At 38.2% G+C, this 13,922-nt stretch overlaps 1 protein-coding gene across 4 annotated transcripts in view; it reads right to left on the bottom strand.

Annotated features, from left to right (window-relative positions):
* CDC14B (cell division cycle 14B) overlaps positions 1-13,922 on the bottom strand; it is a 44,194-nt gene extending 30,272 nt beyond the window's left edge. For 2 of the 4 annotated variants that reach the window (XM_054004456.1, XM_054004457.1), the window contains exons 1-4: positions 13,634-13,922; positions 5,705-5,798; positions 4,760-4,835; positions 2,763-2,855 (exon numbers count right to left, since the gene is read on the bottom strand). In XM_054004456.1, the coding sequence (XP_053860431.1) occupies positions 2,763-2,855; positions 4,760-4,835; positions 5,705-5,798; positions 13,634-13,793 (423 nt within the window). In that variant the 5' untranslated portion in view covers positions 13,794-13,922. The remainder of the gene's footprint in view (positions 1-2,762; positions 2,856-4,759; positions 4,836-5,704; positions 5,799-13,633) is intronic. The other 2 variants (XM_054004458.1, XM_054004455.1) reach the window with 2 other exon arrangements.

The raw sequence follows: 13,922 nt of genomic DNA, 5'->3' as shown, positions 1-13,922 counted from the left end.
GTTACTCCAAGTAAGTAACTTGTAGCACCTGCACCTACAAAGCAACTTGCACCCCAAAACTGTGCTTAAGTTATCAAACAACTTTCAACCCAAGTAGACAAGCACTGTTTTTGTGACTAAATCTGCAAAAGCCACATTCCCTTTCTATTCTTTGCTCTTCCTTGAACATACCAGAACACCCCCAAGGTAAGGCATTGCTTACCCACAGAGCTCCTCAACCCTAAGGTAAACTGTTGAAATGGGAACCTATCATGAAGCTAAAAAAATAGAATCAAGTAAGAAAACACATTCAATCCAGAGAAAACAAAATATAGTATCAAACTTCAACTTACACTGTAAGATCAGAAAATAAATTATGACAATCGCCTCAAGTAACAAAGAGTATTACTAACCTGACAGAGTCTGATTAACTAAAACTATAGAAAAACTCCTTAAAATATTTGACTAGTATCTGGATGGATCTTTCTTCAACAAAAGGCAAAGCATTCTGAAACTAAAGAAGGTAAGGTAGGTAACTACATATGTTTTAAATAAAGAAGTCATCAATATTTCCTTTCAGTCAGGAAATATGCTTATAAACATGTTTATCAGGTATTCTGAACAGATCCTGTATCATTGCTTGCTCCACAGAAAACAATCCAATTCTCCCTGCAGAAAACAGAAATATGGGACAAATATGTGTGAACACTTGAGCAATGCGCTCTGTAATTAAGCTTGCCTCTTCATGAAAGACCATCAAAGCATGCCACAGGAAAAAAAAAATGCCTCAGGGGCATAGTTTCTCTTCTGTGATCTTTCTTCAGTGGAATCCCTCCTACATGAAACTGGGAAGAAACTCTACCCAACTGTAAAGAAAAAGCAGTACCAAAGCCAAAATGTATTGCACTGGAAAGAATATCAGCATCTAGCTAGAGCTAGCTCACTGTCTTACACTTGCAAATTTCCAAGATAGACATGCCTACATGCAAGGAGATGACTGATACTCGTACTGTGCTTCACTTTCCCCTAGGCCTTTCAGGGAAACTGCCAAAATATTCAGTGTGTACAATACAGTAATTAAGCACTTCTCCAAACTCTGAGAACTATGGTGGTTTTGCCATATTTTTTTTTGTCATATGCCATGTGTCTGCAACTAACCCTACCACATGCTTTGGCTAGGCAGTGATGATCTCGTGTCACGGATCCCTGTAAGCATCCTTTCTTTACTCTGCAACTCCTACTTCCTTCACTGCAGCTCTCTAAAGCAAAAACTGTCTACTCATCTGTACAACAGCCTCCATTTCTAATTACTGTGCTTTGGATTGTCATAAGCCATACATATTAATCTTATAGCTTTATTCAAGACTGTTGAAGCACTCATCTTCACTTGCATGTTATTATTGCAACATGGTAGGGCTACCACATGATCAAAAATAAGATTTATTTCAGGTTTTCCCTATACTTTTGCACAGTCAACCACAGTATTTTCCTATTAGATTGTTTTGCCATTAGTTAATCTTCTGCTCAGAATGTCAGCTGCTGTGCCACACAATGCTACTACTACACATATTTAGAAGAGTGTAGGAAAAAACAAAGCCCACTTTTTTCCAAATAACGGCTGATAACTGAAGCTAGGCCCCTCTCACTCTCTGGACCTCAATTATGATCAAGTAATTAGGAAGAAGTAGTTTTCCTAAAAGCTGCAGCTGTTTTGTCAACATAATCCCTTAATGGCAAGCAAGCTTAGTTACTCATATTTCCAGTCTCCATGTGGTTTAAGATTGCATAGGACTACAACAATATTCCTCATTCAAATACCAAGAGAGACATGTTTTGAAATTTAGTTCTCAATTTGTAAGAAGTGCTATAGAAAATAGACAACAGAGAAACCCCAAGGAACAGAAAATGGACATCCTGCATGACACAGAGAGGCAGCAAGGAGACTGCCTGCATCATAGACAGTACTGTGTAGCCTTTGCAGCCAATAAATAGGAATATCCTAAGTCTACATGAACTTCAATCTCTCAAATCTCCAACATCAAAAAGTGCATAGCTTCTTATTTCATTTTATTACTCAGTAAACAAGAGAAATGGTTACAACCAAGGCGTGTTACAAGTCAAAACAGAACCTGAATATGATGCATCAGAGCTTTTATCCTGAAGTATTCAGCATTTTATTTCTTGACTACATTTTTGTGTACCAAATACAGTTGCGATTGCAGTCCTTTTCCCCTCTGCAGCCACAGACTTGGCTTAGTACCTTTCCAGCCACACTGTATCTTCCCAGGTTTTAAACAGGCTCTAAACCCATCACACATTCTCACTGCTTTTCCCATATTAATTGAAGAGATCACGTTGTGATAGAGATGAAGCTGCTGGGGAAGGAAAGGTTTATTCAAACACGCACTGGCAAATGATACATTATACTTCATGCAAGATACTATGTTTCTATTACAAACAAGAGGTTGTGTGGTTGGGGAAAGACAAAACTTCAAGAAGCAACGATTTTTTTCCAAATGAAAATATTAATACTGATTTTTTCAGTGATGTTCTTATTTCTTAAGAACAGAAATGGCAGTAGGAAGTAAAAAACCTGAAATCATACAACTTCACTCACATACCTTCTGGACCTTAGAAACTCCCTTATTATGTGGTTCATTACTATAATTACATTAGTAGGATAACTATTCAAAAGAAAAGAATTGTTTTTCTCTTGCTGTTCTAAAAACTGAGTATAAAAAATGAACACAGTCAGCAGCTGATGTAAAAATTTAAATACTTACTGCGTAGGAGCCTATGAGGAATGCAGCATTTGCTTGTTTTTTCTGATCAAAGCCAGTATAATGAATTATTTTCTTCCTTATCAATGAAAATGACTGTATCAAGAAATGAACGAGATTATGATTTTGCATTTTAGACCTTTTATACCTTCTTTTATAAAACTAGAGGAATGCAAGAGTTTGTTTACCTCCTTTCATCCAGCTGTAGTAGGAAAACCAAAAATACTGTGGAGTAGCCCCTCAGAAGCTTTGGAAAAATGTATTGCATCCCTACCTAGATTTTCCCAGTATTTTTCCCAGTATCCAGCCCAAATAGTTTTAGATAGAAATTATTGAAATACTTTCTTTTTCTTCTTAAATGCATTTGTATTTTTAGTTAGCATTTTTTACTTCAAGCCTTATGTAACAGCCATTTATAAGACTAGAAAGTGGCATTCTCAAAAGCATCACAGGTATATTAAAGTTGCAAAAATTTTAAAAACAGAGTTTACACCTTTTCATTCATTTTTCAAACTCAAATGTGGATAAATCCACTAGTATTTGTTTCCAAGGATCAGAACCATGCTTAGATTAAAATATTTTGAAATTATTTCTAAACTTTATCATAACTAATTTTTGTAAGTGTCATCTTGGCTTGGCATACAGTTTCTCCATTTATCATAGAATGTGAGTGGAATGGCATTTTCAATAGAAAGGACACACACGTGTGGTGGCAATTATCCCCTAATTGGCCTTTGAAATAAATTCTGATGTGCTTGAAACTGCGCAATTTGATCAACTGCTAAGCTATCATAAGATGTCATTTTATTCATTTAAATAGCAATGTTACTTGTTCAAGATAACAGATTCAATGCATTCAAGACAAAAAAAACCCCAGATTAGTAGCAGAAATATGTTCTCAGAAATCCTAACATATCAGACACAAGACATGGAAAGAAATTGTAACACAGACTTGTGTTGCTTCAGAGCATCCAATATACAGAAATCAGAGAATCTCAACACTGACCAACACAGTTACCCGAGTGGGAGTTTACCACCTCCCAGCCTGGACCACTAAACAGGTTTATCTCAGGCTTAGCCAGAGACAATTCTGCAAGTGCTCCAGTAAGAACCAAGCAGCAACATCACACCCATAGGTGTCAATTGCTTCTACAACCTAAAGAATAATAAAGCAAGTCTGAATTCTGTGAACTATTATCTGTGACAGACATCAAGGAACAAAAAAAAAACAACCCTCTTATTCTATAATGTGCTGTATATTTCCCACTTTTCACAGTTCAGTGTCAGTTTAAAAATCTAAGTAGATTTTAAGAGGCAAACCATGACTGACATTAACAGAAATAAGCTTTTTTTTATCTGCCAAACAGGTTTTATACTCCAACATCTACAAAATGTCAACTAACTTGTAGTAAGTTGTGTTAATTAATCTAAGAAATCAATTTTAAACACACTATGCTTTATCAAGAGTCCAATCCCAAAAATCACTCAGCTCCTGTAAGAGAAAAAATCTGCAGTACAAGCAGAGCAGCCTCCTTCAGGCCAATGCTATCAATGCTACTAAAGATCCAATGTTGCTCATTACTGAAGAATGTCAGCATCAGAAGAGAAGACCAAATCAAACAAAAATAATTTCAAATAAAACCTAGCACTACATCTTTGAGCTCACGCAATATTGGCACATTGCCAATACGACACAATTCCAGGAAAAAAACTTTTCCTATATAAGAGGCTGTATTCATTCAGCAACTCATCTTCTAGAAGCTTAATGCTAGTTATTGACACAGTTGTACATCTCCTGTGAGTGAGTGAGTTTTCCACCCTGATCCTCCTCCTCCCTAAATTCACCTCACTACAATATAGCATTCATATTCAGAATTCAGCTGGATTAGGAAAACAGGAAAGCACCTGAACAATAACAACAAAAGAAATGTTGGCCCACTTGTTTTTGTTTTTTAAAAGGCCAGTAATATTGGCTTTTGAATCAAAAACCCAAGCATTACCTTTAATTTCCTATTTAGCTTGCTGCAGTATCTGTAGACCATTGCCAGATTGAGAGGTCCAAAGTCTGCATAGAAACTGTTAGAAGAAAGGAGAAAAATTGTACATGACCCTGTAAATACCTTTTTTTTTAACAAGATGCGCAAAGCCAGGAGTAATAATATACATGTGATATACATACCTCATTCTAAAAACAAGCATGCTTTCTTACATAAATACATACTGTTTTGTTGCAGGAAATGTTTTGTCATCTTAAACATGACTAAAATTCTTTTGTTTTCCACACAGCATCACTCTAAACCAATACCCCAGACTTTAAGAACTATTTCTCACTACTGTACTGCTCTGTGACTAAAGTTTTTAAATTCTATTTTAAGAGGAATTCATAAGCTTTACTTTAAAAGAAAGCAACTCGTGCTAGAGAAAAGGGAACACAGAGAATAAAGATTTATTAGTGTATTAAAAAACAACAAGCATGCTCTTGATCAAAACTATTTGAAGAATTAGCAACATTCCACATCATGTAAAAGACAGACACTGCTCACTACAGGGGAAATAATATATCCATTGTCAGCTCATAAAGGCTTGAATTGACTTTGCCATTCTCTTCTCTGATTCTAGGAAGTTCAGACATTCCACTTAATACATGAGGAACCTTTTAGTCTGGCAGTACAATGTGCACTTCTAAATTCATATGGCTGTATCACGTTTCTGTGTCTTCTAACAAGAATTGGTACAATGAAAGCTTCTGCTTTGAAAATGTTTTTAAGAAATCCTGATGGGAAAGCAGAAAATCCTTCAAAAGCCTATAAATCATCATGGCATGTAAGTCTTAGAAGACCAAACTCATGTAATTAATTCTCCAATGAGACTACTTCCTCACTGCTGTTGTTCTGATTAATTTATTTCTGCAAAACAAGGAAAGAAAAAGCTAACTTGGTACTTACTTCTCATACACAAGTTCATCATCTATGCAGAAATAATGGGTATTTGCAGCTCCACTCTTTGGTTTTTGGTAGAGAATTGCAAAATAAAGGCGATCTGAAATGCAAGAAAATTGGAAGTTTTTATAAAAATCATGATTTTCTGCTGAAACTCTGAAGTATTACTTGTCAATGGGACAACATTAAATGGTTTAGAATGAAGAAAATTTTCTTTTAAGTATTAAATTAGGTATTATTATTTCTCCAGTGTTAAACAAACAAGGCACACAAAGATTGAGGCTTTTTGCTCAGCAGCATTCCCATAATCCACAGCTCTTTAGTGTTCTTTCCCAAAGTGTTCCTTGTTTGATGACTTTGCAAAATAGCAGGAGCCTGACTTACACCCACACACACAGCAGACAACTCCTTTGGCAGGTTCGGTTGCACTCCAAGTACTAATGCACGCACACCATCCCTGCAAACTAAAGCACAAATCCCTCCGCACCTCTCTCTCCCTACATTAAACTAAATTATGAAGCACACTCACACCAAACACAGGCACTCCTTTCTGTAAAGCCATGATTTTGACAGCAGTGCCATGCAACTAAAGCCTGCAGGTAACAGACTTGGGAGGTATCCAACCAGGCAGCCCATACTGCCCATGGGAGCACCAGCCAAGCCCCACCTGGACATCTCCAACTGAATTCTCATCCCCACCCCAGCTGCCCATTCAAAGCCTGTGTGCCTGCAGGCAGGAGGTATCTTGTACTTGTCCTGGTTTCCTTCGTTAAGCTGAGGGGAAAAAAATACCAGTGGTATTCACATAGATATAAATTACTTTTATGGTCAGGGAAGCTGAAGCCCCAGTGAACTTTAAACACTGACTGTGCTCCTGCTATAAATTGCTGTGCTTGGGGTAATTGGTCAATAAAAATTGAGGCTTGCAGCACCACTGCAATACTCGTCTTCCTCCTGCTGAGAAAATATCATCAAATATTTGAATTAAAATTCAGACCTAAAAGGAAAGCTTTTTTTTTTCTTTGCAAAATAATTCCCTAGAACAGACATTAAGTAAGTATCAAAACAGATCACGTGTACGTATTATTTCAAAACATGATCTGCAGTGAGGAAAAACTGAATGTCAGGTTTTAGACAGCGGGGGGGGGGGGGGGTGGGAAATCACTTCAAGCTTCAAAACATCATCATCCATGACCACCACTTAGAAATCATCGTCTGTATCTTGAAAATACATATCCAGATATGCCCTGAAAGGAGTTACCATATCTATATTTCAACAGTCACATGCTCAGTGCTCACCTACATACACTAGTATCTCAAGGGTGAAAGCAGAAAAGTCCAACAAAAAGAGTACATTTTCTTAATGCTTTTTTCAGTAGAACAGCAGCCTGATGTGAGTGGTTTGGCTTAAACATGTACAGGCCAAGAGCAATAGTGGGATGTACAGTACTTCCTAAGCAAGTTAGGCATCTACCTCCTTACTCTTTAGCAGAAGCAAGGCACTCAACTTGCTTATTTAATTTCTAATAGTCTCATTCTGTAACCAGAGCACCTTCAAGTACTAAATGTGAAGTGCCTTACCTGCTTCTGTACTTCCCAGCACTTACCAAATCATTCCCTGAAAACAAGACAAAGGATAAAATTTAAAGTAATGTGTGCATTTTTAAGAAGTGACTAAACTGGCCCACAAAGTGTGCAGAAGCAGATGCACTGATACTTCAGCTGGGTGCAAAATATGCTATGGCGAAAACTGCTTCATAGAGAGGCAGTCCTGCGTGTGGACTTTTGGGGGTAGTTCCCCACCACCGTGTTAATCACTGAGCTCTATCAAGGTGGATTTGAATGAATTAGAAACTGTAACAGGTATCCCTGGGCAATACTAAAAAAACGAAGAAAAAAAAAGAAAACAGGAAAAAAAAAGGGAAAAAAAAGGGGAGAAGAAAGAAAAAAAAAAAGGAAAAAGAAGGCAAGAAAAAAAAAAAGAAAAAGGACAGGAAAAAAGGAAAAGCAAAAAAGAAGGTCAAAAGCTGCTTTGCTGACTTACATCCCTCTGCTCTGAGAATGAGAACTAATGTGTGCAGGAGAACCGAGAGCAAGGGAGGAAGCAGGAAGGAGAACTGAGAGGACGTGATATCTAGGTATTGTATTTAAACTGGCATTACTACATTAAACACATGTCGTTGCAGCCCCAAGCTACAATTTCACACCACTTCTAAACTGATTTAATGGCTAGCTGACACCAGGTTCCTTAGAAGGAAAAATCTTCTGAGTTAGCTCACTGAACCAGCCTGCTGAGGGTTAAGAGCAGAAATATGCAGTCAAAATTTTTCCCTCCATGGCATCTGTCTTTAAGTGCCAGTCTAATTATTAACTAGACTGAGCTCTCCCTCTTCATTGTACACAAACAATAACCACATCAAAGTCTGCAAAGAATGGCAGTAGTACTCAAACTGAGTTCCTTGGGTACTCAAATGCTACCTTTTTGCACTTCAGCTTCTTCAGAGAAACTTTACAACACTTTTGAAAATATAAAAGTACTTTGCAAAGAGCAATCCAAAATCTTCAAATACAAAAGGAGGGCAAAAACGAAAATAAATACAATTTGCATAGGTCAAAGACCTAAAATAATTTAGCATTTTGCTCCAAAACATGACTTGGAATAAAGAATCACTTGCATCCTCAGTGCTCATACTGTTACTGAAATGCTTCTGCAACTTGCAAAAATGTCCAGCAAAAATAAAAATTCCTATCTTGAGCAAGCAGTGTGTATATGGCCTTCAGAATTGCTATTGGCAATGGTTCTGCTCTGGTATCTCTGAACTGTGTTCATTGTTGCTATTCTTAAAACACCTGAAAGAAACTTGAGTTTAATGAGCTTACAGAAGTACCTCACAATAAGAGCAGTGTGTGTCAAATGCCAATATCCTGACAAGCTGTCCATTCCTGTGCACTGCTAACAATTACTCCCTATTATGTAAACAGCAGGCTCCATCTTTTTAACATGTTTCCTATGGGGAGATTTTAGAATGAAGAAATTTCCTGTAAGTGTATTTACCCTTCTACTGATTTACCAGTCCAGCATCTGACAAATGCTGTATTACTCACCATGTCTGTTTGTACCTGTTTTTTTCCCAAACACATTCCAAGTTCTATTTAATCAAGGATTAGTGTGTTGTTTTTTTAAAACAGAAATTAAGAGAAAGAAGAATTCCTTCATTAAGGATCTGATTGCAGGATTGAGAGTTTATACATAAAATACACTCAAGCACTGATGATTTGATTTCACCAGGATTCCACAAAGGTTTGGACAGCCAGGAGCAAGGCTTCTCTTTAATTATCTTCATGTTGCCTTTGCTAATTTTAGCTCTTTAGTATTTCATTTACATATAGTGCACTTGAGCACTTCCTAATTCCTGCAAATTTCTGATAAAAAAATCATCCGAAAACTATCAAACTAGAGCAGACCTTTCTAATCATCTCTCAGAAGAACGACAGAGTAGGGCTCACTGCCTTACACATTGTGTCTGCTCTGCAATTAGGAGATATGGCTGCAGCATTTTAGAGACACTTAAAATACACTTAATTTTGTCAGTCTTATATAACAGAACAGTTAAAATACATAAGCATGGATGTCACTGCAGGCATTTGAGTAAGTACCCAATGTACAACCAAAATTAGCCTACGTACCCCTAACTGAGGCATAGCTTACCACAGCTGTGTTACTGCTGGTACCTCAGCTAGTGAGACTAAAGCTAGCACAAGCATGACTATCCAAGCTGATTGCAGAGTGTTACAGAAGGAAAAGCACTCTGCTTGTTTATCAGAGCCACAGTGTTCTGTGGAAATAGATGCGTAGAAAATTGAGAGCTACCACTTCAAAATCACATTAATGTGAATTTAGAGATGAAAAAATAATCTCCTTCCTTTACTCTCAACCAGCCTGATGCTTCTCAGGTTGTGCTGTACAGGCCTTCAGGAAAGAAATTTCATTAATTCAAGAATTACAGTTGGACTTGATGATCTTAGAGGCTTCTTCCAACCTAAGTGATTCTATGACTTTAAGTGACAACTAAATATTAAATAGGCATTAGTGGCAGGACAAGTTTGAATATAATCAGCAAACATTATTTAACACAAACAGAAACTCTACAGTTCTATTGTTAAATAGATGCCCTAGATGAGAAACTCAGTGATTGACAGTACAACAAAACCCAGTGTTAGTCTGTTTTGAATCACCAGGAATGTAGCCAAAGAGTTTTTACTATTTTAAGAGGAGTGTATTTCTGAATTCAGAGTTGGTATATGGATTTTTGTTGTATTTAACTTAAAAACTTCAACATATTTGTTGAAGATTTTCTTTTTAATCTCCCTATCCTTATAAAAAAATCATTCAGTCATCATCACTATGATATTTCAAATTCAGCTAATTATAGAGTTGCCAATTGGAACAACAGCCTGGACTCTGAAAAGGAAAATAAAAGTACACTAAAAAGATACAGGAACTTTGTTTTTAAACAAAAAACTATGAAAGCCTTCTTTTCAGTGCCATGTCATGACTGATCAACATTGTTACTTCACTTACATAGAGTGCTTCCACTCTGCTGCTCTTGACTGATACATGAGACTGCATATGTTCATGCACTTTCAGTGCTGGATTAGATACTAAAAGCCTGAAACATGTATTTAAAATCTTAACTTTGGAGAAGACTCACAAGTAAGTGAGGTCATATTGATAAAAGAGTAAACACAGTTTTTTAACTGAGACAGCTGCATAATAAAAAGTAATTGAAAATGTTGAGAGTAAAAATATTGGAAGCTTAATGATACTTATTAGAAGTGTCCTTAGCATTCTAGAAAAGTAGTTTTCTATTGGGTACACAAAGTTTATAATGACAAACCAGCATTCCTGCAAAAAGACAACTTAATGGTTTGAAAAAAACAACAAACTGCAATACAAAACCTAAAAAACAACCCACATATCAATTAATACATTAAAATAAATATTTAATTATCAACTCCAACAGACAATATAAGCAAAATTATGCTCAATGAAGAAAACGAAAATAGGTAAGTATACTGTAGCTTAGAGAATCCTTTAAGATGTTAGTTCAATTCTGTAAACAAACTGGATATACATTCAGCAGGAAGAACAAATGTCAAGAAATTACCCATGACATTATATCACTTAAAATTTAATTCCATGTATAGTTATTGTAGTTATTTCATTTTAGAATTAATTAACCACACAAAATAGGTGTGAGAGAAACCCACATCTTTTGCCTGAAGTTTATGCATTATAATTCCACCTCCCCTTTAAAATGTTTTTTATAAAATAAGAGCAATGAGAAAGAAAAGCAGCCAAGGAAAGGAAATTAACAGCTTCCAAGCATCTCACAGAGCATTGCTACATTTTATTTAGATCATATAAATTACTTCTCTCAGAGATCAGAAGGATATGGGAATATGCTTCTAATAAACAGACGAAATGCATTCAATTCCAGCAAATTGGATTCATACCAGCAAGCCTCATGCACTAGTTGACAAAGAGAAAATGATAAAGCTTACCATGCAGCTTAACAGACCAAAATGAACAACTTTTTAAATGGACAGCTTTCCTGAACTAGTCTTATTAGTAACCAAGAATATTCAGACAGTTCTAATTAATAGTTATTTTGACATATGGCTGATGCATACAATTAATTACAAGATAAAGAAATACAATGATTACTATAAGTATTGTGGATATAAAATTCCTGGAATGGATTTGAAACTTTGCTTTTTATGAATGTAACATTACACAACAAAATCTTTACGGCAATTTTGGTTTATGTTCTGCTTCTGTCTTTTGCAAAGATGAAAATAAGAGTAGCCTGCAATGTTCTTAATAAGTTTGGCACTGTTTCTGTAAGCAGATAAGCTAACACAGACCTCTCAGTCTTTACAGTGGTTCGCATATTTACCAGTACATCCATTTTTTGGAATAAGACCCTATGCTTTGTCTCCAGTACCCAACTATTAATTAATTTCTGAAAACTGCATTATGAGAAGGCAGAGCTGACATTTCAAACCTTGACATAACTTTCAAACAGCTGAACAAAAAGGTAAGCCTGTTAGCTTATTCTTTTAAGATTTCTCTTTAAAAAAACAAGTATGACGTAGCAGCAAACTAAACATTAGAATTCGATTTGAATCAGAACTAAAAACTGGATGATAAACAGCAGTCACCGTGCACAGCAAGATAAAGACAAAATGAAATATTGTTAAATATAATAATCAAATTTACTTTAATCAAAGTAAAGTTAATTAAAGTGCACTTTAATAAAATTTACTACACTAGGTACTGCTGCACATGGTGAAATCCCACTGCAAAAACACAGGTCAAAGACTAGGTGCTTTATTGAATTTAAATGGCACATGTTACCAGGTCAAAGCAACTGCTTCGTGAGAATGGTTAGACAGATCTGTTTGCTGGCGATGTGAGCTGGACAGGGCTGCGTGGTAATACTGGTAGTAAAATCACTTTGATAGTAAAAGTCATTATCTGTTACATGAGGGGTTTCCACAAATGACCTTAAAATCATATTATCATAATGTCCTATATGAACAGTTGCTGCTATAGAAACAAAACACATATGGAGTAATTGGAGCCTTAGAGTTCTGTAGATAAGTACACCATTATGTTTCACAGTGTAGATTAGGCCTAAAATGCTGAATTTTTGGCTGGAATATTTAGGATTTTACTCCCTGACAGTATTAAAGCTTTTTAAAAAGAAGAATCTGGAAAGCTTTGGGAGTTTACATTCTTTCCACGTTTGTATGCCAAATTTTCAAAACAAAATCTTACCGTTTTCTAAACATACTGTTATGTAGGAGACACACTAGTTAATATAAGGAACCATGCTTTTGATACAGATATAAAAGGTACATTGGTGCCTTTTCTGCATGTTTGCTTTTTATATTTTTGGTTGCTCTGTCCACAGATATTTTCCATGCTCTTCACAGAGATGCGCTGGGAGGTATATTTCTTGCTTTTTATGAAAAGTTGTAAATACACTAAAATTCTGAGATTATGACGTATGACTTAAAAAGTAATTTTTGTTGTTGTTTTTGCCTTTAGGCAAACTAAACTCAACGCCATCTTTTAGCTGGGGAGCTGAAACCTAAACACAGAATTTTCTGGCTGTGATCCCACAGACTTCTTAAAAGAGGCAGACTCATGTGCCAAAACAAAGCGCGGCTCGGAGCCTGGAGTCACGAAAAGGAGGGACGACACTAAGCAATCCTGCCATGCCTAAGCTGTTGGCACTTGCATGTCAAGCGGAGGTGCGACGTTTGCCCATTATTTTACTCATTAGCCAGCAAGCACGATATTATGGCATCAGGAGAGTCAAATATCTATATCTAGCTGTACATCTATCTAGATATACAGATACAGATAGATTAGATATAGATATATTTGCGCGTGTGTGTGTGTACATACACATGCCCCCAATACATGGAGAAATATGCTACTTTTCTTCCACCCCACAACGTGTTGAACGGATAGAAACGAGTTCAACGTTGTTTTCCGTTCACTCTCTCTGGCAGGCAGAAAATGCCAGCAAGAGGCAGCAAGAGGCAATCGGTGCTGGGTACGGCTCGGACTACCGGGACACCGGCAGGATGAGTTATCCCGCTGGACGAGCGGCGCGGTTTTCTACTATACTTGGCTGAGCGACACGCCAGAGCTCCGGGCTCGGGGACTGACCGGCCCACCGCCCGGACAGCGGCGGCTGCCGAGCGCCCCGGGGTCCCGCCGGGAATCGCGCCGACAGAAGTTTTCCTGCCCACCCGGAGCCGGCGCGGCGCCCACCGCCAGCGGGACGGGACACCGCGTCGGGACGGCGGGAAACCGGGACACCCCCGCCCCCCGCGCCCCCGGCACACCCCCCTCACCCGCGATTCTCAGGCAGGTCTCCAGACCGGCGGGGGGCGGCTGCCGCCGCCGCTCCGCCTCGCCCCCCGCCGCCCGCGGCGCCGCGCCCCGCGTCCTCTTCAGCGCGGGCGGCGGCGGGGCTGTGCGGCGCCGCGCCTCGGCCCAGCTCTTCCGCTTCATGGCGGAGGCGGCCGCGGGCGCTACGATCCCCTCATCCCGCGGGGACCGGACGGCCGGAGGGAGGGGAGGGACCCCGCGGCGGCGAGGGCGGCGGCGGCGGCTGACGCGTCCCCGCGGACACCGCCCCGT

This window comes from Vidua macroura, chromosome Z, assembly GCF_024509145.1.
Source record: "Vidua macroura isolate BioBank_ID:100142 chromosome Z, ASM2450914v1, whole genome shotgun sequence".
In the NCBI taxonomy this organism is placed as follows: domain Eukaryota; kingdom Metazoa; phylum Chordata; class Aves; order Passeriformes; family Viduidae; genus Vidua; species Vidua macroura.
Note: the sequence above shows the minus strand (reverse complement) of the source record. Positions and strands in the feature narration are given on the sequence as shown.